The sequence below is a fragment of the Ochotona princeps genome, chromosome 8, assembly GCF_030435755.1.
Source record: "Ochotona princeps isolate mOchPri1 chromosome 8, mOchPri1.hap1, whole genome shotgun sequence".
Classification (NCBI taxonomy): Eukaryota; Metazoa; Chordata; class Mammalia; order Lagomorpha; family Ochotonidae; genus Ochotona; species Ochotona princeps.
This window is the reverse complement of record NC_080839.1, coordinates 17,044,696-17,069,286: the sequence shown is the minus strand read 5'-3', so window position 1 is coordinate 17,069,286 and position 24,591 is coordinate 17,044,696. Positions and strand designations below refer to the sequence as shown.

The 24,591-nt window shown below is 44.7% G+C and overlaps 1 protein-coding gene across 2 annotated transcripts in view; it reads left to right on the top strand.

Moving 5' to 3' along the window:
* KCMF1 (potassium channel modulatory factor 1) overlaps positions 1-12,209 on the top strand; it is a 53,403-nt gene extending 41,194 nt beyond the window's left edge. For both annotated transcript variants that reach the window (XM_058667696.1, XM_058667695.1), the window contains 4 exons: positions 517-618; positions 3,676-3,850; positions 7,193-7,475; positions 11,585-12,209. In XM_058667696.1, coding sequence (XP_058523679.1) covers positions 517-618; positions 3,676-3,850; positions 7,193-7,475; positions 11,585-11,846 — 822 coding nt within the window. In that variant the 3' untranslated portion in view covers positions 11,847-12,209. The remainder of the gene's footprint in view (positions 1-516; positions 619-3,675; positions 3,851-7,192; positions 7,476-11,584) is intronic.
* Positions 12,210-24,591: the final 12,382 nt, after the last annotated feature.

The window sequence follows — 24,591 nt, the reverse complement described above, 5'->3', positions numbered from 1 at the left end:
AGATCCTCCACCTACTGGTTCACTCCCAAAAGCCCAGAACAGCCAGGGCTGGGCCATGCTGAAGTCAGGACCCCAGAGCTCAATCCATATCTCCTACATAGATGGCAAAGTGGCAGGGATCAAAGAAGTGCTTGAGCCATCATCTGCTCCCTGCTAGAGTGCACATCAGCAGGAAGCTGGATCAGAAGTGGTGGGGTTGGACCTCTTAACGAAGACACCAGTATGGAATACAGGAATCCCAAGTGACAATTGCTGTGCCAAATACCTACTCCTCCTTTTCCATTACAATATAGGCTGTTAGAAGGCCTTGCTAGAGATCAGAGTTTGAACTTTTTGCTTAGATTTGTGTATTTGACCCTTAAAGACATTTTTCATTCTCAAGTGACAGAATCGATGTGCTGCGGTTCTGCTGTGTCTTTGCCTGGTTAGAATTTGATAATAGTAAAACTTGTAGGAAAATACTGATCCAGAAGGATGTCTGTTTACTAAACTTGCTCTGTTTACCTTTCGTTTCAGATTTGTCCAATATGTGCAGCGTTACCTGGAGGCGATCCTAATCATGTCACAGATGACTTTGCAGCTCATCTGACACTTGAACACAGAGCCCCTAGAGATTTAATATCCTTTTATGAGTCAACAAGAGAAAGAAATCTTTGTAACATTTGTCATTTTGATTATTTGTAAGGTTAATATCCTAAGGGAGAGAAAAACTAATCTCAAAATTAATTTACTTTTATTTGAAAGGCTGAGAGAGAGAGAAAGAGAGACAGAGTTCTCCCATCTGCCGTCACACTCCCCAGAATCTACCCACAGGCAGGCCCGCCCCAGACCTAAGCTTAAAAGAGTTCAGTCTGGTCTTGGTGAGTGCTGGGATCCCAGATCCTTGCGCCAGCTTCTTTCTGCCTCTCAGTGCTTGCCTTGGCAGGAAGCTGTAGTCAGGACTCAAACCAGCACTCCAGGATGGAAGGCTGGCATCTCAGGCCAGGTCTTCCCCTCTGTGCCAAATGTGCACCATCTCCAATTTCTTTATTCCTGTTTTTATACAAGGTTGACTGTTAAATGACCTGTGTTTACTAAATGAAAGTTGATTTGTCCATCATTTTAGTTTGCTACATGTTTTTATGTAAAAAAATTATATGCAGTAGTTATGTATATTTATGGGGTATGGTATGTGACAAGTTCAGCTTATATATTCGTTGTGTTCTGATCAGCTCAGTATGATTAGCCTATCTCCTCTTTGTTACTACTTCAGGATTGCATCCCTGGAGTTCCTCTCTTGTATTGCTCATAAACTATAACATAAGTTATAGGAGCAGCAATCAGTCCATCATGCTGTGTAACACTGGAAACTTACTCCTGATTCGGAGTTGTTATCCATGATCCACAGTCAGATATTTAAGTCAATTTGATTATAACCAGTAGAATTTCCATGCCAAAGAGGGAAATTAAAATCTGTTTACTTACATACAGCGATTCCTTATTCACTTCCCTCTGTGTTCTGCCACCTTCCCCTGTTGTGAATGTGATGCAGTGGATTGGTGGGAGTGTCACATTCTGGGACCTTTGATTTTGCAGTCCCTAGAGAGAAGCATTTCTTGCCTAGTTTCTGAGTTCAATAATGAAGTCAAACCTAGCTCTGAATTCCTTTTCTGCTTTCATTTCTTCATCCCTTCCCTGTTGACAGTTGCCAGAAGTGTTCCCTGAGATTTCTGACCTACCAAGAGCAATTAATTTTGTACTCTCTGCTTTCGGTTTCAGATTACAAATTTTTTTTTTTTCACTTATTAGCTTTAGGGTTCGAGTCTCATGAACGGTTTTCAAGAGAAATTCATTGCAGTTGAAGCAGTTGAAGCACTAAACCAGAGCTTTTTCTGCCAGGCTTATTCTAATTCCTTTTCTTGTCACTGACAATCAAAATTAGCCCTGGGACCTGTTGTAGAAGAAACTGGTAATTGTTTTTCCTTTTTTTTTTTTTTTAAGATTTTTATTTTTATTGAAAAGGCAGATTTATAGAGAGAAGAAGATACAAAAAGAAAGATCTTCTGTCTGCTGGTTCACTCCCTGAGTGGCCACAACTGCTGGAGCTGAGCCAATCCAAAGCCAGTAACCTGGAACTTCTTCTGTGTCTCCCACATGGGTGCAGGGTCCCAAGGCTTTGGACCATCTTCTACTGCTTTCCAGGCCACAAGCAGGGAGCTGGATGGGAAACACAGCAGCTGGCACATGAACCAGCCCCCATATGACATCCTGGCGCATTCAAGGTGAGCATTTAGCCAGTTGAGTCTTCATGCCAGCCCAGTAGTTTTCTTGTTTTGCAGCTCCCATCCCTTGCTCACAGTTTCTAATTTTCTGACAAATATGACCCTTTAGAGTTAGAGGAAGATAAATGCAAGCCAATGGAGAAAGGTGAAGAAATGCACCCACCCCACCCCCAGCCTCAGGAGTCAGGAGTTACCAAGAAAATAAGAAAGACAATGTATTTCACAATAATAAAAGGCATTTTGTGTTTTAGATTCTTTCCAGTAAGTTCTAGGAAACCCTGTGTCTGCCTGTCACCCTGAAAACATACTAGCTGATCAAGTCTGTCCAGTAATACTGAGTAGGAGCTTTTTGTATGTGGTTTTAGGAAGGGTCTCTTCTGGGTAAGCCTCCTCAGCATCAGCATTTTTCTTCTTCCTTTCATTGTTTTGATGGATTTCTTCCTAAAGTGGACTTCGCACCAAACTGCCTTTTGAAAACAAAACAGCATAGTCCTAATACCACTTGCTCAGAAATACAAGCCATTGTCAGGAAGCTCCATGAAACTGCACATTACAGTGGCACCTCAGGGCTGCTAAATGACTCAAAAGCCATCAGTTTGAAAATGGGAAGCCACAAGAACCGAGTCTACATCATAAAACTCTTCTGTTTGCTGCTGTGAAAAAAGTTTCTGGAATGGTATTGGACTTGACCTTCCACAGACCTTGGAAGTGTCTCCGTGAGTTTTGACAGCTGTTACCTACTCCAGATCTTCTTTTTGATCACAGGAGCTCTGACTCCTGGATGGGACTGTGGAAAATTTGAAGACTTGATAAATTTGATGTTAATCTGTATGTCCACTTACGTAAGAAACTTCATTCTCTTCTGTTTATCAGCAACATTGGTAAAGAAGTAAAGACATGTTAAAACTAATCATCATAAGGAAATTTTTAATCTTCCTAGGCTCAAATTATTCATGCTGTTCCTTTTTTATTTTGGTTTTGGTTTGTGCTGGTTTGTTTGTTTTTGGTTACAGATAGTTAAAGTTTTATCAGCTATATATTAGTATAACTCTTCCCATAGAAAAGGACTAATACTAATTGTTGTTCCTTGGATATAAAAATGTATGAAACTCACACTGAGATCGTAGTAAGGGAACATTTCACCTTGGATATGCAGCAGCATCTGGAACACGAACTCTGGTCACCACAGCAGGAGCCCAGGAACAGAATGCACACATCCGCGCTCACACAGCTTTATGTTTGAGCATCTTCTTTTCCAAAGTTTATAGTCATCATAGATCAAGTTCATGTTTGTAAGTTAATGTATCATTTTAAAAGTGTTTGCACCTTAAGAAATTTATGTATGTCTAACAAAGGTAGGAAAAAATTACTTTTTCCTTTCTGTTAAATGCTTTAGTCCTTAACTTTTGAGTATGATGAATCGAGTGGTGTTCGACATGTACGTAGAATGTTTCACCCTGGCCGGGGATTAGGAGGTCCTCGTGCTCGTAGATCAAACATGCACTTTACTAGCAGTTCTACTGGTGGACTTTCTTCTTCTCAGAGTTCATATTCTCCAAGCAATAGGGAAGCCATGGATCCTATAGCTGGTAAGTTGGTTTCACGTTCATAGAGATAATGGCAAGGGTTATTTTTGTGGTATTTGTGCTGTAAATTCTTTATGTATCTGAGTGAGAAAGCTTCTATCTATTAACTTACTCCCCCAGTGCTCCAGTGGCTGGGGCAGAGCCAGGGCTGAAACTGTGGCCGGAGAACTCCAACCGAGTATCCCACATGTGTGTTAGGGACTTGACTGCTTGACACATCTCCGCTCCCACCCAGAGTCTGCATTACGAAGTTAGTTAGGAGCCAGAGCTGAATACTGAGCCTGGTTTGGGAAGTTGGCACCCTAACCATCTGGACACTTAAACTGTCAGTCCATATGCCTCCCCCAAGGATTTGTCTTTTTATTCTTACCTCTGACCATACACCTGTGTTCTTTTATAAAATTCCCAAGTATTTATAAATTGTTTTAAAACCATATAACAGAATTGAGTTTGTTGTTTTGGCATATCTTTGGTGCTTAGAAGCATAAGATAGTAAGAAATGGGTTTATGTTGTATTTATGACCCCAGAAAAGATGACAGAAGTTGGAAGACCTTGAAAATTCCATGGTCCAACCTCTACAAGTACATCAATAATAGAGCTAGTTACTGGGACTGGAGAAATAGACTCTTGTCGTGGAAGAAAGCTCATTACTTTTCTCCTATCTCTGGTGTCACAAAGTTTGTTACCTGCAATTATCATGATGCAAAAATAGTAAAAGAAAATCTCACAGATAAACGTTTTGTAGTTTTAAATCATACGTAATTCTAAATCACGTGATGAAACTCCATAATGTCTTGCCCTGGGCATGAAGCATCCCTCTGTCCCGCATATCCACACTGTGTGTGTTACCCACCTGTGGTCATGCAATAGCTGTCTCAGTTCTCAGATCCAGTGTCCACTGTCACTGTGACGTCATCGCAGGTCTTGTGCTCGGGCAGCCTTTACAGTGGCCTGCATAGCACTAAGTAGTAACGCTGGCGATTGGAATGGGCCAAAAGAAGTCACAAAGTGCTTCCTTTATGTGAAAAGGTGAAGTTCTTGACCTAATAAGTAATGGAGAAGAAATTACACTGAGACTGCTAGGATGTACAGTAAGAATAAATCTATCCATGAAATTGTAAAGAAGGAAAACGGAATTTGAGAACTGTTGGACCTCAAACTAAAAGAGCTGTAGTGTATGATAATTGCTTAGTTAAGATGGAAAAAAATTACTAACTTTTGATAGATGTTTGTGTTGGAAAGAAGCATATGTGTGATTCACCACTATGGAATTTCAGGAATCATTGGGGAACATAGAGCATATCCCCCTGTAAATAAAAGAAACTAATATGAAGTAGGAATTTCTAAACTTTTTTTTTAAAGATTTATTTATATTTTTATTTGAAAGGCAGTTTTACAGAGAAGGAGGGAGAGACAAGGTCTTCCATCCTTTAGAAGGTTTCCAAGGACTTGGGCCATCCTCTCCTGCTTTCCCAGGCCATTAGTGGAGAGCTTGATTGGAAATGGAGCAACTGGGACATAACCAGCGCCCATATGGGATTCTGGAGCCACAGGGTGGAGGACTAGCCTGGAGTGCCACTGTGCTGCCCCACCGTCTACTCCAACCCCACCCCCCAAACTATTCTTACCTTTATTTGAGAGCTATGTTATAGAACATTACTAAAATGTATATATTTTCAATAGTTTTGGGAAATCGTAAAATATTTGAATTTATAATTGAAAACCAAATTGCTAAGCCTACTTACCATGTAACCTGGGAAGTTAGTAGAAGAACATCAGAGACAGAACAACACATCCAAAGTCAGTCAAGAGGCCAACACAGTGGTGTATCAAACTAATCCTCCACCTGCAGTACTGGCATTCTATATAGGCACCAGTTCTTGTCCCAGCTGCTAACATCCAATCCCCCTCTCTAATAATGTCCTAGGGAAAGCACAGAGGATGACTCAAATTCTTGGGCCATTACACCCATATGGGAGACTCAGAAGAAGCTCTTGGCTCCCAACCTTGGACTGACCCAGCTCAGACCATAGCAGCCATTTGGGGAGTGAACAAGCAGATAGAGATCTCTCTGTTCCCCCATCTGTAACTCTGTCGATTAAAAAATAAATCTATGGGCCCAGCACAATAACCTAGTGACTAAAGTCCTCGCCTTGCACATGCCGGAATCCAATATGGACACCAGTTCTTGTCCCAGTTGCCCTGATTCCCACCCAGCTCCCTGTTTGTGGCCTGGGAAAGCAGTCAAGAACAGCCCAAAGCCTTGGGACCCTGCACCCACATAGGAGACCCGGAAAAACTTCAGATCAGCTCAGCTCCAGCCATTGTGACCACTTGTACAATGAATCAGCAGAAGGAAGATCTTCCTCTCTGTATATCTGACTTTCCAATAAAGGAAGCCTAAGAATCTGCAAGATTCACCAAGCAGACAAATGGAAAGACTAAGTGTGTTAGTGTAAAGCACATCGTTCCAGAAATGAACATGCACCTGGGAGGTACCAAACACCAGAAATGTTGCTAAGACTGAAATCTGTCTTATAGACGCAGAACAGTGTTACTGGAGAGATAATCTTTAAATGTAAAGTATACATTAAAATTCTAAATGTGTATTTGTGCAACAACAGAAAGGGCCCAGCAAACTGAGTTTGGGTATTTATAAAAATACTGATGTGTCCAAAGAGAATGATTACCTGCTTGCTGTCTTTGGAAGAAGTGTCTGAAGGTTACAGTAATTTCTGGGAGCAAAATTAAAAATTGAGGAAATGTTCTCCAGTACTTTAATTCTTTCCTGTGAATAAAAAATGTTTTCTGTCAGTTTATTTTGGTGATAGTCTTCGGAAAGTTCCCAGAAGAGTGGACTTAAAAGTATTCATTTTGGTGTAGAAAAATTTTTTCATAATGGCCATTTTCCATAAACTTTATACAGATTTTTTTTTTTTTGAAAGGCAAGAAACAGATCTGTTTTCTGATTCCTTCCTTAAGTAGCCCCAACCACCAGGGCTGGGCTAGTGCGAGAACTCCATCCTGCCTCCCGTGCAGGCGGCCAGAACCCAAGCCCCGGGCCGACAGCTGCTGCCTCCCAGGCGGAGATGGGACTTGGTCCCAGGCACTCCAGTATACAATACAGACATCCTGACTGGAGACTTAACATGCTATGTCACAACACCCACTCCTCCACGAACATCTTGAAGATGTCACATATGCACAGCTTTTACAGTTTGAGGCAATGAAATTAAGATCTTTTCTTTCTACTTTTTGTAGTCTTCTAGTTTAAAAAGTGATCTGTGACATTTTTTTTTCCTCGGAATTAAATAGACATTAATTATCTTCATTTCCATTGGCAGAGCTTTTATCTCAGTTATCAGGAGTGAGACGGTCTGCAGGAGGACAGCTTAATTCTTCTGGCCCTTCCGCTTCTCAGTTACAGCAACTGCAGATGCAGCTGCAGCTTGAACGGCAGCATGCCCAGGCAGCCCGGCAACAACTGGAGACCGCACGCAATGCCACGCGGCGTCCTAACACGAGCAGTGTCACCACTACAGTCACACAGTCCACAGCCACAAGCAACACAGCCAACACAGAAAGCAGCCAGCAAACTCTACAGAATTCCCAGTTTCTTTTAACAAGGTTAGCCTATTTATTATTAGAATTTCATTCATCGTAATTAATGCTGTTGTCCCATGAAGTTTGTAATCATCTCTTCTATGCATATATTATGACCTTAGAAATTCTACCTTTAACCACATTGTTAAAACTCCCAAATCTCTAATCAAAATTTCATGTCTAGTATATTTCCACAAGAATATGAAAAAATAATAATTTTAGGTAATTTAAGAATGTTCTTAAGGTGAATGTTATTATCTAATATGAATTTTCTTTTCCTAATATGAATATGAAGCTTAAAACACTACATATGGGACATAGTAGATGCATTAATCAGCATAATCAATTTTGCTTTTTTAATTGCTCATTTAAATTTCTTCTTTGAAATTTTTTTTTGCTTCTGTGAAGTTTAAAAGGTACAAAAGAAGTTGTAATACAAGGGGGGTGGTTTACCCAAAGTACTTCTAAATAAGCTATATTTAAATTTTTATGTTTAGCACCAGAAGTACCTTTACAGAAGTGGTTCCTCAGTGTAACTACTGCATAGTAAGCACAGCCGGCCTCTCCACTGGGGGGAATGCAGTTCTTACTTGCTTCTGAAACTGATTTTAGCAACATATATATTCCTCTGCCAAAATTTTACCTGCATTTTATGTAATTTTTAAGAATACAGGGAACTTTAAAAAAAAGCAACTATGAATACATACTTTATTTTGAGAAATAATGAACCTGTACTAATTTAAACTTTTAGTGAAATAGTAATGTAAAAATTAGATGTTATCTCGAAAATGCAGTACATTTGACAAATCGTTAGAGTGTTAGAAGTTTAACCCATGCTGTTACTGTCCGCTGTTAGCAAATGTAAGTAGTTGGAAATAACACACAGATGGGGGCTCCTGGGAGCTGTTCAGGGTGCCCTGGCCCAGAGCCTTGGCCCTGCTGCTTGCTGCCTCTTGGTTTCAGATTATAGTATGTCACCGCACTTCTCTACGTCTCCTTTCATCTTCATATTCCCCCAAATTTTGCCTTATGAAAGAGAATAATTTTGAGGATTATATGAATACTGGTATGTGTGGTCTGGTTCAGCTTCGAACACTTTTTTAAGGCTCCATTATTGGTACCCATTGTTACTGTTGATTATTGGTCTGAGGAGTAAGTTTAAGTGGTATACTCATTTTGAATTATTTGTACAAGGTCAGTCATTGTTCCCAATCACTCCTGGAAAATACTGATTCGACATGAAGGAATCACAGAATCATAGATGGATCCACCTGCTGCCTTGTAACAACTGCCCCTTAGCCACTGATTATACTGGAAAGTCCTGCCAGTGCCCTTTGAAAAAGACATCTTCCCACTCTTGCCCTGTGTTTTTTTTAACCCCACACCTTGCAGTGGCCTGCTCTGGTTTTGTTTTGTTTGCTTCTCTGTGCAGCCATTCTACACTTTACAGCCAACTCCTGGTGCCTGCCATGGGTGGCCTCCTTGGATTCTCTTGTAGCAGTATCTGATATTGTAAGTCTCACAGTATCTTGTAGCTTGCAGACTGCTTTCCACGTCTTTTATTACATCTTTTGATCCATGGTTCATTGAAGACAGTGTTTCCAAAAAATTCTGTGAAACTATATTTATATGAAATATAAATTTTTTTTTACATTATCTGTATTTGGGGATTTTTTGTTTGTTTGTTTTTTGTTTTGTTTTTGTCCTGACAAATAAGTTTGAGGAAAACTAAAGAATTCATTTACCATTGTACTCTTCAGGACTTTGAACATACTAACCTGCGCTGTGAAACTTCAAGGGAAAATGAGCAGCTACACTGTGCAGGGGCATGCTGCACTCTGCCCACAGAGCTCTTCTGTTACACATGTGCTGTTTTATTTTTGGTCTCTTTGATCCATGACAGTAGCTATTCATGTTGCCCTAGAATTAATGACAGAGATGTTTTTAAAAATTTGTTTGGTTTTGGGCCAGGAACAATAGCTCGGTGGCTAAATTCTCACCCTGCAATGCTGGGACCCCATATGGGCAGCAGTTCATGTCCTGGCTGCTCCACTTCCTATCCAGGTCCCTTGCCTGTGGCCTGGGAAAGCAGTAGTAGGAGACCAGAAGAATCTCCTGGCTGCTGGCTTCAGACCGACTCAGCTCCAGCTGCTGAAGCCACCTGAGGAGTGAACAGGAGACAGAGGATCTTTCTCTGTCTCTGCTTCTTTCCTTATAGCTGCCTTTCCAGGAAAAATAAATCAATCTTACTTAAAAAAAAAAAAAATTAAAAAAAATTAAAGATTCAAAAAGATAGATTTGGGTGCAGGGTTCCAAGGTTTTGGTCATCCCACTGCTTTCCCAGGCCACAAGCAGAGTGACACAAACTGGTGCCCATATGGAAACCTGGCACTTATAATGGGAGGCTTAACCAATTGAGCCATCACATCAAGCCCAATACTCTATTTTTTGAGGGTCAAAGAAAGAGAAGGTGGTTAAAAATTTAGGTCAGATGGGGCCAACTAGTTTTAATAACCCCAATTTTAAGGCTCTCACCACTTTGCATTTATTTTCAGATCCCAGATGAAGTTTGCCCCATCAGGAAATCAGTCTGTCTGCTCCTTAGGAGTGAGGCACTTTCTCTGTTAGTTCCCTGAAAATCAAAACAGTAATGTTGGAACCCTATGCTCTCTAAGGCGCTGAAGGCAGCAATCTCTGTTTCTGGTTTTGTGGATAGTCTTCTATGCACCCTTAATCTTTTCTGTAATAGATTGACTTCTAGATTTTTCCGCAGTACACTTCAGTTCTTAACAGTTGTCTACTTCTGCATTCAGACTGCACTGCCTAACCTCCTGTACTGATAGATGCACTCTCATAGTATTCGATTAACCATTATAATTCATATTATTCAGTTAACCATAACTGTCACCAGTCATTCCCCTTCAGTGTTGATTTAGTGGCTTGCATGTAATTACCTTGCAGAAACTTTTGCTTTCTTTAAGTTCTAAAAGTTAGGTCTTTTAATTTCTGAGCCATAGACCTAATCATTCCATGATGGTTCTAAACTTAACAGCTATATAAGATTTTGAGCAAGTTAATCTCTGCTTCTGTTTCCTGTTCCTGTAAAAACTTGGTAATAACAGGTCCTAACTGATAAGAATTAAAAGAGCCAGTACACCCAGAAAGTTCAGAGGCTGGCCCACAATCAGGGCCTGGTAAGGCTCATCCGTGATGACCTTGGGGTGCTTCTGTACTTGGCACTGGTTGGCAACAAGTATGGAGTCTGGGCGCAGAGGGAAGCACCTGTCTTGTGTGGCCACTGATTGTCCTTTCACAGTCCCCATCTTTCCCATTACTTTTCCTAACCCTGGGTTTCCCACTAACTTCCCTTTCATTGCAACAGAAAGCATAGAGACAAAGAAGTAGTGCTGAAGCTAGGCTGAATTTGCCTCTTTAAATTGGAGAATTGATTTTTTTTTTAAGTCATTTAGTGAGAGATAAGTGGAATTGTTGACTCTTGGTCTCAGTGTGGACTGTGCGGTATGGGCCAAGTTTCCCAGTATAACCTCGGTGTCTTAAGTGCCTGGAGTGTGAAGGGTAGATAGGGCCCTGCCCTCTTTTTGGTCCCTGTTAAGAGAGAGGCGGGAGAAGCATGTGTTTTTTGTGCCCTCAGGCTCCTGGACATTTCTTCATTCCAAGGCGGGTGGGGTGGAGGTAATGGAGAAAAAGTCAGGGGCATGCTTGGCAGTGTATTTCAACTGACCACACTGGTCACTACAGCTTTCATTTTTGTGAAGTAACTACTGTCCTAAGCATCTAATAATCTATTAGAAATACTTTTTACTCAGGAGAGTTTTCAGCAGTTTTCTCTGGAGGGACAGTAGGTGAGATCTAAATGGTTTTTGGTTTTCATTTTTCTCGTTGTATCTAATTATGGCAGAGATTTGCACTTCCAGGCAACAGTATTGCCACAAATGTGGGGATTTTATCTCACTGTAGATAAAGTAATAAATGAGAAGCAGATGTTCCAATAATGGGCAATTCTGAACTTTGTGACCTGCAAAGCCTGCATAGTGGAGGACGTTATAAAAATTGACCGTATCATTGTTCATTGACTTTTTACCAATAAGGCATTTTCTTTTTAACTTACACAGGTTGAATGATCCTAAAATGTCTGAAACGGAGCGCCAGTCCATGGAGAGCGAGCGTGCAGATCGCAGCCTGTTTGTCCAAGAGCTCCTCCTGTCCACTTTAGTGCGCGAAGAGAGCTCGTCCTCAGATGAGGATGAACGGGGGGAGATGGCAGATTTTGGTGCTATGGGCTGTGTAGATATTATGCCTTTAGATGTTGCTTTAGAAAATCTAAATTTAAAAGAGAGTAATAAAGGAAATGAGCCTCCACCACCTCCTCTTTGATGACATCCCAATCCGCAGACGATGTCCTCTGTGCTGTATTTGCCAATGAAAGTGGACAACAACTATCTTGGGTTTGTTTGGTGATTGTAATTTCAGGTCTGTCACTCTTGTTACATTGTGTACATTCAAAAGGAAGAGAGAAAATATATATGATAATCATTTCCACTTAACTAATTTTTACTTCTAGCAGGTAAATGTAGGTAGCAGTGCAGGGGTGACCTCTGCTTCCTGTACCTTGACATGCAAAAGGCTCTCCTAATACTCCACATTCAAACTGAAGAGGAAAATTGAAATCTCTAATGAAGCTGCTGTGTGTATTTATGAATATTAATGAATAAAAACTGCTTGGATGGTTTACCTTAACTACTGCATGAGGTTTTTTGCAGCGTGCATGAGTTTTAGTGACCTTGTTATTTAAAAAATTAAATACAAGGAGTAAAACTTAAAAAATAAATAAAAAGCCCAAAGCTTTCCCAAACATTATTCAATGGTTACACGGTAGAGTAGCTTTTGAATAATGTCTGCCTGAATCACCTTTCTTTGTGTGCCTCCTATATGCACAAAGCCAGCTCTGCAGTGGAATCTGGGGGTCGTAGCCAGGTCTGGCGCTCTGCCCTGTGTGACTGTCCTGTCGCCGTGTTAGTCATCGGGCCTGTGTGGAGCTCGGCCTGTCTGAGTCCTCTGTGGAAGACATACCAGTACAGCTACCATCAGAATCTGCTGCAGGGGCCTTTGTGTGCCCTAAAAACAAATCCTGTTCATGTTTGTTTAAAGTTTTTATTTTTTGTGGTTGTTTAAAATTTTTCAATTGTTAAAATATGTTTTATTCGGGTGTAGATGAATTTCATTTATTCACTGTTCAACAAAGTTAACCTGAATTATGTTGTCTTTGTTTTTAAAAATCTCACATTCTCAATCGTACCTTGCGTTATGTATCTGCTTTGTAGTGTGCTGAGACAGGTCAGCATCAGGGAGCGCTGAGGGTTTGCCTTCCCAGATCTTGTCATGGTATTACAACAAAACTCTTACTGCTAACCTTAGCACCTTTTATTTATTGGGATTTTTTCCTGGCATAAAAAGAAAAGCCTTTTAAAAAAATTGAATCATGCCACCTATATGCCTATATTAATCCTATGTGTTAAAAAAAAAAACAAAAATGTACAGCTTTTGGTTTTGTTTTGGGTTTGGAGGGGCTGGGTTGTTGTTTTATGTTCTGTTTTCCGTTTTCGTGCATAGGCTTTCACGGTAGCTCCGAGGCAGGACAGCAGGTGTCTGGGTTGGGGGGGCAGTTTTTGGAATGTAAATTTAGGACTTTAAAAAAAAAAGGTGCGCACAGCTTCTGATAAATTTATAACTAGACTTAATCATGTCTTGTTCCCGTTCTCTCTTCTCTGAGTCCCCTCCCCCTTCCTTGGCTGTCTGTCCTTCCGTTTCCTCCACACGACAAGCATACAGACTTGAACATCCCTCGGGTGTTCTTCCGAGAACTGTGAAATCCATGTTCATCCAAATGGAACCAAAAAAGAAGTCACCCTACATCTCTCAGAAATTGTTGCTTCTCTGAAACCCCCACTGGTTTCCACATAGAACAGCTGTGTTCTCCGTTTCTGGAATGGGCAATGTTTTAGAGGCAGATTCCCCAGGCTTCTAGTCACACTAGGGGTCGGGGCTGGCAAGGATCTCTTTTTTCCAATTGGTTGTTGAGAAGTTTCAAAACCCATTTTTCAAACTGTGGTCTTTACAAACACATCTTCTGCACATAAGTCACACATTTCAATAAAGCATTTTCAAGACTGTTGACCACTTGAATTTCTTTGGTGTTGGTAAATTAACCTAAGTATTACTCAGAGATTTTATATCTCTAATTCAGTATTTTTTTTTTCTGAATGCTAAACATGAAGATTCTGATTTTGTGTGAATGCGTTATTTGAATGTGAGAAAAATAAATTGCCAATTATGTGCTTTCCCTTTTCTGCACAAATTCTGGAGAGAATGTATGATCCTTCATTTTTTCACATGGTTTTCGGGAACAACTGTAAGTCCATTCAGGGCAGTTTAACTTAGATGATCAATTTAACACTCAGAAAACCTAAAGACTCATAAAATTCCATCTCATGTAGAATACTGTATATTAATTATTTTTTATGAGATACTTTACAAATACCTCACCTCATCCTGTATGTAATCAATGATAATGTATTATTTTAGGGTTTAGAAAGACACAGAATATCAATATAAAAATATATTTAAGCCCTTCAAATTCTTGTGTCCTTTTTCTTTAGTTTCTGAATCAATATCATATTTACTGGAAGTACTGTGAAATAAAAATAAATCACAAAGGCTTTGATGAAAAGGAGCCAAGTCAAAATATGTTTATTTTTATTACATCTCGAAATTCCTAAGGACCAGATCTGAGCTTTTTGTTTAAGTTTTGAATGTTCAGAGTACAGATCTCAATGTTCTATAGTGCTAGTCTTTACTTCCTGTGTGAAAATAATGTAAATTCTCATAAAGAACCCATTCATTCATTTATTTTAGAAATGTCTTTTTTTAAGATTGATTTATTTTTATTGCAAAATCAGATATCCAGAGAGGAGAGAGAGAGAGGAAGATCTTCCATCCAATGATTCACTTTCCAAGTGACTACAACAGCTGGCGCTGAGCTCGATCCGAAGCCAGGAGCTCCTTCCCGGTCTCCCATGCAGGTGCAGGGTTTTGGGCCATCCTCAATTGCTTTCCCAGGCCACAAGCAGGGAGTTGGATGGGAAGCAGGGCTGCCAGGATTAGAACCAGCACCCATTTGTGATCCCATCACATTCGAGGCAAGGACTTTAGCCTCTAGGCCACTGCACCAGGCCCAAGAACCCAAACATTTACAGTGGAGGGTAAGATCTGCGAGAACATTGGAAGCTCTGTTTCGTTTTTATGTGCCTTGAGAAATGGAGCCCCCTCTGCCCCCTCCAGTATTCCCTGTGAAGCTGTGGCTGCCTGGGAATATACCATGGGCATCACTAATCCTGGATATGAAATCACAGAGTGATGGAATTTGGCATTTGACCGAAACAGTTAAATCTGGCTCATGACTTTCTTGATTATTTCTCATTCACTTTCCTAAAATGGTTGGAATGTTTGAACAAATAGAATTATCTCTGTCGCCTTTTATGGCTGCAGTTATAAATACAATTGCTGTGGTTGGCTTTGTATTAAAATTTATTATAAAAGCAGGGAGAATGATCATCTGGTTCACTCCCCAGACATCCATAACAGCTGGGCCTCACTAGGCTGAAGCCAAGAGCCCACAGCCCATCCAGATCTGCCATGTTGGTGGCAGGGACCCAAGCAGCTGAGCCAGCACCTGCTTCCAAGGATATGCGTTATCGACAACCTGGGTTACAAGTGGGCGGCAGGGGCCGGAACCCAGTGCTCTGATGGACAATGCAGATCTCCAGGCTGCTGCTTGACCTGCTGCTGTGCCAAATCACTTTCGGCTTTGTGCTTCGGCCAAGTGGATGTCTTTTTTTTTTTTTTTTTTAAGATTTTTTATTTTTATGGGGAAGTCAGATATACGGAGAGGAAGATCTTCCACCTGTTGATTCAGTACCCAAGTGGCTGCAGCAGCTGGAGCTGCACCAATCCGAAGCCAGGAGCTTCCTCCAGGTCTCCCATACAGGTGCAGGCTCCCAAGGCTTTGGGGCATCCTCTACTGCTTTCCCAGGCCACAAGCAGGGAGCTGGATGGGAAGTGGGGCTTCTGGGATTAGAACCTGTGGCCCATATGGGATCCTAGAGCATGCTAAGTAAGGATTTTGGCTACTAGGCTACTGCGCTCAGCCCAGATGTCTTTTTTTTTTTTTTAAAGATTTATTCATTTTATTACAGCCAGATATACACAGAGGAGAGACAGAAAGGAAGATCTTCCATCCGATGATTCACTCCCCAAGTGAGCCGCAAGGGGCAGGTCGCGCCGATCCGATGCCAGGAACCAGGAACCTCTTCCAGGTCTCCCACGCGGGTGCAGGGTCCCAATTCACTGGGCCGTCCTCAACTGCTTTCCCAGGCCACAAGCAGGGAGCTGGATGGGAAGTGGAGCTGCCGGGATTAGAACCGGCGCCCATATGGGATCCCGGGGCTTTCAAGGCGAAGACTTTAGCCGCCAGGCCACGCCGCCGGGCCCCCAGATGTCCTTTTTAAAAATAATTCTCAGAATAGGGCCCGGTGTGGTCCTCGCCGGGCCCTATTCTGAGAATTATTTTTAAAAACGACATCTGGGCTGAGCGCAGTAGCCTAGTAGCCAAAATCCTTACTTAGCATGCTCTAGGATCCCATATGGGCCACAGGTTCTAATCCCAGAAGCCCCACTTCCCATCCAGCTCCCTATTGTGGCCTGGGAAAACAGTTGAGGACGGCCCAAAGCCTTAGGACCCTGTAACCGTGTGAGAGACCCAGAAGAAGCTCCTGGCTCCTGTCTTCAGATTGGCTCAGCTCCAGCAGTTGCGGCCACTTGGGGAGTGAATCAGTGGAAGGAAGATCTTTCTGTTCTCTCTGTATATCTGATTTTCCAATAAAAAGATATTTTTTTAAAAAATCCTTTGAACAAAAACCTGTGTTTACTACAAATAATGGAGTCTTACTTCACTTAGACTCCAGTAAAAATAAGAAAGGTCTCTGCATAGGTCCAAACCTTAGTTCTTAGAGCAGAGCATCACACAATACTCCATGGCTGTGAGCATGTCCCCAGGTCACAGTTCTAAGGATCCACCACTGTGGGAGGGGGAGCCGGGGGTTGAGCTGGGGAAGTGAGCGGCGCAGACAGCAGCCGGCCATGGTGGAAGGTCAGGGAGGCTTGGCAGCCGGGTAACCTCAGGTGCAGAAGGCGCTGCCCAGGGTGGGTAGTAGAGGGTGACACAAGGCGACTGAGAACAGGCACAAGACAAGGTTCACCTGGACAGTGAAACTCTCTTCCTGGGGAATGGCAAGGGACAGGAGGGCAGATGTGACCCAGTAGTTCCTGAAGCCAGCTTCAAGTGGGGAGAGCTTAGGATTGGAATGCAAGATGGATCAGCAGTTTGCAGACAGCATGTTGTGAAGTTCTGTGGCGTTCAACATGAGCACATCTGAGTAGATCAGCACAGGATCCCAGAGCCACGTTCACATGACAGTTTTTTATAACAGGAGAAATGCAACTCCTGGGCAGAGCTTTTGGCTCACCTTTCAGCCCAAACTGGTCAGACAATGCTCCATAAATTAGGGAAGTTCCTTAAGGATCTAGGAGCAAGCCTCACAAAAAGACCTGAGTGCTTGCTGCCACTTCCTCACCTTGGCAAACAACTTCAACAGCTCAGGAAAGCCCCAATCCGCAGAACACGAGGTGAGTGTTAGTGTGTAGGTTAGATTTTTCCAGTGACAAAGGAAGGACACAGATCTCATTTGGACTGTGCAGGAAGTGGCAAAAAAAAAAAAAAAATCAGCTAGGGCCCGGTGCGATAGCATAGTAGTTAAAAGTCCTCACCTTGCACTCACCAGGATCCCATATGGGTGCCGGGTCTAATCCTAGTGGCCCTGCTTCCCATCCAGCTCCCTGCTTGTGGCCTGGGAAAGCAGTGGAGGACGGCCCAAAGCTTTGGGACCCTGCAACCGCGTGGGAGACCTGGAAGAGCTCCAGCCATTGTGGTCACTTAGGAGTGAACCATCGGACGGAAGATCTTCCTCTCTGTCTCTCCTCCTCTCTGTGTATCTGCCTTTCCAATAAAAATAAATAAATCTTTTTTAAAAAAATCAACTGAGCCGTAGTCAGATTTTGTGTCCCGGGTAGTATGCAGGGGCATTGATGAAGAATGGGAAGCCTTGAAGGACTATCACCTTTTCTCTCTCCCTCTTTTTTTAAGATTTTATTTACTTATTTATTTATGATTGCAAAACCAGATATACAGAGAGGAGGAGAGACAGAGAGGAAGATCTTTCTTCCGCTGATTCACTACTCAAATAACCACAACAGCCGGAGCTGAGCCAATCTGAAGCCAGGAGCCAGGAGCTTCTTCCAGGTCTCCCATGCAGATGCAGGGTCCCAAGGCTTTGGGCCATCCTCAACTGTTTTCCCAGGCCACAATAGGGAGCTGGATAGGAAGTGGGGCTGCCAGGATTAGAACCAACATCCATGTGGGATTCTGGTGTGTGCAAGTAAGGACTTGAGTCACTACTAGGCTACTGCACCAGGCTCTCTTCCTATTAATTTGAAAGGCAGACAAATGGGAAGAGCCAGCAAGACAAAGCATCCATTTGCTGGCTCACTCCCACAAATGACCACAATGGCCAGGGCTGGGCCAGTCCAAAACCAGGAGCAGGAATTCCATCGGGTCTCCCACATGGGTGACAGAGGCCTATGCACATGAGCCCTCTTCTGCCACCCCACGCACATCAGCCCAAAGAAACTGGATCAGAGGGGCCCGGCGGCGTGGCCTAGCGGCTAAAGTCCTCGCCTTGAACGCCCCGGGATCCCATATGGGCGCTGGTTCTAGTCCGGGCAGCTCCACTTCCCATCCAGCTCCCTGCTTGTGGCCTGGGAAAGCAGTCGAGGACGGCCCAGTGCATTGGGACACTGCACCCGCGTGGGAGACCTGGAAGAGGTTCCTGGTTCCCGGCATCGGATTGGCGTGTACCGGCTCGTTGCGGCTCACTTGGGGAGTGAAACATCAGACGGAAGATCTTCCTCTCTGTCTCTCCTCCTCTCTGTATATCTGACTTTGTAATAAAAATAAATCTTAAAAAAAAAAAAAAAAAAAAAAAGAACAAGAAACTGGATCAGAAACAGAGCAGCTGAGACTCAAACTTGCCCTCTACCAAAGGATGCTGGAGTGGCAAGCGGCTTAACGTGCCACAACACCTGTCCCAGCTAGGATGTTTCCAAAGCCACCAAGCCTGTTGCCTTTGGTAGATCTGGTGCCCAGTCTGATCGTCTCTGCACCTCTGAAGTCCCTCAGTTTACAAGGAGAGTGTTGAGGGGTTGTGCCTCTCACCTCGGTCATGGTGAAGCTGATGCAGAGGCCAGTGGCACATCCTCTGCTGTGGGCTAGGTGCGGTCCCGGCTCTCCCGCCCTGTGTGCAAGGTGAGGTGGACGCAGCAGTGTGGCCAAGGTCAGGCTCTGTGACTCCTAAATGAAAGCAACCAGCCACGCAAGTGCTTCTGGGCCGTCTTGAATGCCTTCAGTTTGTGAGAGCCTCATGACAATTAACTGACGTTAGTTTTCAACAGTGGAAACTCATTTTTGATGGGCAACATGTTGGTCAGTTTAGTGAATGTCGAATTGTTACAGCTGCCCTGGAGTGTGGCCCAATTGGAATCCAGTGCTGTGTTTGCTATTTATTATTTTATAAGGCAGAGAAAAAGGAAAAGACAAATCTTGCCTCTTATTATTTCACCCCCAAATGGTCGCAGTAGCCAGAGTTGGGCCAGTCCCGAGGCCAGGAAGCAGGAACTTCATCTGGGTCTCTCATGGGGGTGGCAGGGTCCCAAACACCTGAGCCATCTTCCACTGCTTTCCCAGGCACATTAGCAAACAGCACTTGGCATTGCAAGCAGCGACTTAAAACTGCTTCCCCACAACACCACCAGCCCCTGCTCTCCGCTCTGAGGATTGGAAATTTGGGAACAACCACACTCTGCAGGTCTAGTTCTAAATCAATGACACATTGTACACTCCGCAGCCACAGTTGCAAGGTCAGCTATAGAGAGGGCTGGGGAACCTGCAGAATTCCCCAGGTCACTGACATTGCCTGCCCCAGGAGAAGCAGCAGAAAAACGACTATGTGGCTTGGTGAAACGTGAGAAGCTGTGATCGCGGCAAGGATTAGGAGATACGTGCCCTTTTGGGCCCAGGGCAGTGAATGGGGCACAAAGCCAAGCTGGGTTGGAGTTGAAGCTCAGAGACACCCTGGAGGATGGCGCTCTGGACTTCACAATGGGAGAGGTCCAGCTGCTGTCCGAAAGCACGAGTTCCCAGAGAAACTATTCCTGACAGAACACCCAGCCAGAGTGCAAAGGGCAGTGGGGGCCCGCCCCCTCCCACCCTGCGATCCCTAGCAAATTGATTAACCATAATTAAATTGTGTGCCAACGCAGCCTGGCACAAAGTGGTGGTGAAACCTGTGGCAGGTGGTGGCTCAGAAGGCAGCCAGAGGCAGCCAAGATCAAGAACAGAACTCAATTTTTATATATATAATTGTTTTATGATATATACTTCTATAGACCTTGGAATTTCCCTTACTTCCCCCCCCCCCACTGAGTTTCCTATATTATTACTATAGTATATTAATTTTTTTAAGTTTTTTTTAATTGGGAAGGCAGATTTACAGAGAAGAGAGAGAAAAATCTTTCATCTGCTGGTTCAATCCCCAAATGGCGGCAACAGCCAGAGCTGAGCCGGTCTGAAGCCAGGAGACAGGAGTTTCTTCCAGCGCTCCCATGTGGGTACAGGGGCCCAAGGCTTTCTGGTCATCCTCCACTGCTTTTACAGGCCACAGGCAGGGAGCTGGAGTGAAGCAGTCAGGACACGAACCAATGTCCATATCGGATGCTGGGCTTGGAGGTGGAGGATAAGCCAGCTGAGCCAACATGCTGGCCCCAAACACAGGACTTTCACAGGAGCACACACAAGCCAGGATCAGAGACATCGAAGGAATGGGGGGCGGGGTCCCACCTCTGAGTGCCTCTAAATAGTTCTGGCAAGAGTCTCCATGAAGGTTATAAATCACAGAAAGTAGGGATTCTAGCTCTGAAGTGTTTGAGAGCATGGGGGTGAAGGTAGCCCTGGAGGAAGTGGGTCTTCCTACAGGTCCTGCCACCCTTCCTTCAACCTCAGCAATACCACTCAACTATCAAATGCCAGGTACTGTTCTGGGAGTTCTGCAGTGAACACCACATGAATGACCCAGGACAGCCACCCGGGTTAAGCCACCACTTGGGATGCTTGCAAACAAGTGAGTGCCACTTTGAGTCTCTCTCTAACTCTGCCTTTCAAATAACCAAATCTTAAGCAAAGCAAAAATTATAGGTATCCCCAACTTATTAAACAACGTTACTTTCCTTCCTCCAGTTACTTGAGCTCACACCCATTGCTGCCTGTTTCTAGTTTTATTCTCACTCCCCACATGAATTTTCTCAATAAATCCTCCAGGCTTGGTTCCCACAACCTCCCCAGGCACTGAGTCCTCCTCACGACCTGCAGCCCAGCCCAGCCCAGCCCAGGCCATCCCCTTCCTCCCACCACCGTCCTCCAGCTGACAGCCCTGCCCTTGTCACTGCCCTTCAGTGTCTTCCCAACTCAGCAGCATGGAAATCCTTTACATTTTCATTTATTTTTCATATTTATGTAAGAGGCAAGAAGAGATCTGCCATCCACAGGTTCACTCTCCAAGTGACCCCAAAATCAGGGCTGGGCCAGGCCAAAGCCAGGAACACACAATGCCCCTGGGGTCCCCCATGTAAGGACTCAAGTACATGGTCATCCCCTTCCGCCCCCTTGGGGCATTAAGCAGAAGCTGAATCAGAAACAGAGGATCCAGGACTTGATCTGGGCACTCTCCCGTGGGATGTGGGCCTTGCAAGAGACAGCTTAGCCTGCTGTGCTGTGCTGATGCCAGACCCTGAGCACCTCACATGCCTCCAATGGCTCCTCCCGTTGGGCTGTAGCCAGCCTCCCTGTGGTCCTTCCTTTAGCCCAAGCTCAGCACACCCAGTTGGGGGACTTTTGCCTTCTCAGTTCCCTTCGCTTGGAATACCACATTCCCTCACCCCTGCTTCTCTTGGCCAAAAAGGACTGACCATCCCATTAGAAATGCCCACCCAGTCCTCCCTAGCCCCCAGCTCTGCTTTTTCCTTATTTTTGTAAGGGGTGGGGGTGAGACTTGTTTTTATTGGAAAGGTAGATCAAATTTCTGGAGAGAAGGAAAGACAGATCTTCCATCCTCTGGTTCATTCCCCAAATGGCCGCAATGGCCAGAGCTGAGCTGACGCAAAGCCAGGAGCTTCTTCCAGGTCTACCACAGGTGGGTGCAGGGTCCATTGACCAGAAGTGGAGTAGCTGCGACACAAACTGGCAGCCGTATGGGATCCTGGCCATATGCAAGATGGAGCATGTCGAATGGAACCATCATGTCGGGCCCCTGCTCATTCCATCATACCTTGTGTCAGCCCATCTTATGTACACACACCCACACTGACAAGAAGGTCAGTGTCACCAGAGCCTGTTTCCACAATAGGAAGAGACTTCACAAAGTGTGTAGCAAAATAGAATTACAAGACAAACTGCAGGCCAGTGCTGTGTCAATAGACAGTTAAATCCCTGCCTGTGATGCTGTATCTCAGATCTCCCAGCTACTCCACTTTCAGTTCGGCTTCCATTACTGTACCTGCGAGAGAGCAGATGATGGCACCACACGTGTGATGCCTTGTCTTACCCACAGCAACAGCACCACTGTCCTTCCAGTCTTAAGAAGCAGCAGTGCCTTGTCAGACATGACGTGGAGACTTGGGCACGCTGAGCCAGGCCTTCCTCACTTCCCCTAACTTTACTCCCATGAGATAGGGTCAAGCCAGCCAGTCAGGTTAGCCTAGCAAGGCGTTTTTCCTGGAGCTTTGAAAAGGATGTAGCGGCATATTGGATGCCAGGGATTCCTAGTGTTGGCAGCTGCCTTCACAGCCCTTGTAGGCCTGAGGAGTGCCAAAAAGCGGTACCACCCCCAACGCAGAGAGAAAGGTGCCAGCCTGGCCACCACGGGCGATAGCTGTGTTCTTGGTTCCATCCAGGAGTTTATGTGGCTTATTTGCTTGTGTCACTTCACAACAGCCATTGCTGTTCCATTTTGGACAGAAGGGTTAAGGAGTCGGCCTGCCCTAGGTTACACATTGTGTCCCAGGCTGAGGCCAGTGCAGGGAGAGGGGGCGTGTTACCCAGCAGGGTCAGTGGTCTTGAGTTTGGGGCCAAAGATGGCATTCAGGATGTGGCCACGCGGGGGCAGCGGCTCAACGTGAAAACGGAAGCACAGCCCCTTGCCCAGGCTCAGCCCTTGGCCACCTCCTCTGGGACATCTATTTTACCCAGTTCCAGGCAGCAGGGTGAGGGGTTTGGGCAAACAGGAAGTGGGTGCCGGTGGGCCAGACTTCCGTGAGGTGCTGCTGCAGCCATGTCCTGAATGTGTCGTCCTGCTGGGAAGGCTCGGCTCCCTAAGCCGCTGTTGGCTGGGAGCCGAGTGGACTCGTGGGGCACTTGACTGCTGGAACCAGGAGCGGCCATGATCACTCTGACCAGCAGTGTTGGCGCGGCTGCCTCTTGAGTCACATCAGAGGGGAGTCAAGGGGATGGCTAGCCAGGGAGGGTGCTCCTCAGACAGAGACATCAAGAGAAGTCGAGGGGGAGTAACAGCGGAAGCCACGGACAGTCACCCTTTGTTGGAAAGTCACACCCTATTGCCTGGTTCTACATGGAGCCATTACGGATGAAGCTGGAACTCGAAGAAGGATTCGCCACCATGCAACTGAACATGCGGATGATTCCTTTAGGCTGCCCCCTAGCAGAGGTAGGGAAATTTTTTTTTCCCTGCCAAGAGATATTTGGATATTTATAACATCATTTGTGGGGCCATATAAAACTGTCTTATCAATGAGCTTGCTGGAGGTTTAATGGCTTTCCAGCCCTTGGAGGGGCCAAGCATGTGATCCTGCCAGCTTTTTTTGTCTCACAGGGAAGAGGCTCCCCACCCCTGTCAGACTGTGGTCTCAGGTAACTGGACTGTGGGAAAAAGAACATACTGAAACATGCTGAAGACACGAGGACATCTTTGACACTTTGATCAAAGTGTAACTGCGGCCATTCTCTAGAACATAAGCCAAAGGCCCGAGGAGGTAGCCTAGTGGCTAAAGTCCTCACCTTGCATGTGCTGGGATCCCTTATAGGCATTGGTTCTAATCCCGGCAGCCCTGCTTCCCATCCAGCTCCCTGCTTGTGGCCTGGGAAAGCAGTCAAGGATGACCCAAAGCCTTGGGATCCTGCACCCATGTGAGAGACCTGGAAGAAGCTCCTGGCTCCTGGCTTTGGATCAGCTCAGCTCCAACCATTGCAGCCACTTGAGGAATGAACCAGCAGACAGAAGATCTTTCTCTCTCTCTCTCTGGAACTCTGACTGTCAAGTAAAGTAATTTTTAAAAAAATCTGCCTTATTTGAAATAAATAAATCTTTATAAAATCAAGGAAAACTGGGACAAACTTAAATATCAGGGAATTAAACAAGACCATCAAAACATCAGGCCCCACAGGTACAGGAACCAGAGCTGGGGGCCGGTCCAGTGATGGTTATTGGGGGGTTACCTGACTGAGTTGGGTACGTGAGAGCCGAGCACGTGGTGGCCAGGGCTGGGCTGGGCCACAGCACCCACTGGTTTGCTGAGGATGAAGGGCAGAGCAAACTGATCAACTACCCCAGTGAAATTTGACAGCAAATTTCTGGGTCAGTGAAGACTCAGAGGTGGACTATGGCAACCAGTCAACCTCAGAAGGATTTCTTCATCCTTGGAGCAGTGATAGCAGCAGCATCTCAGAACTATCAAAAACACATGAATGGAACCCCCAGAAAATGTTCTACAATGGGGACCCTGGGATGACACTGGGTGGCAGTTCCCCATCCATTGGGTGATGGCAGCAGTTGGGAGGCTGGGCATGGTTTCTCTTCTTGTATCCCTCTGCCCCCCATATAGG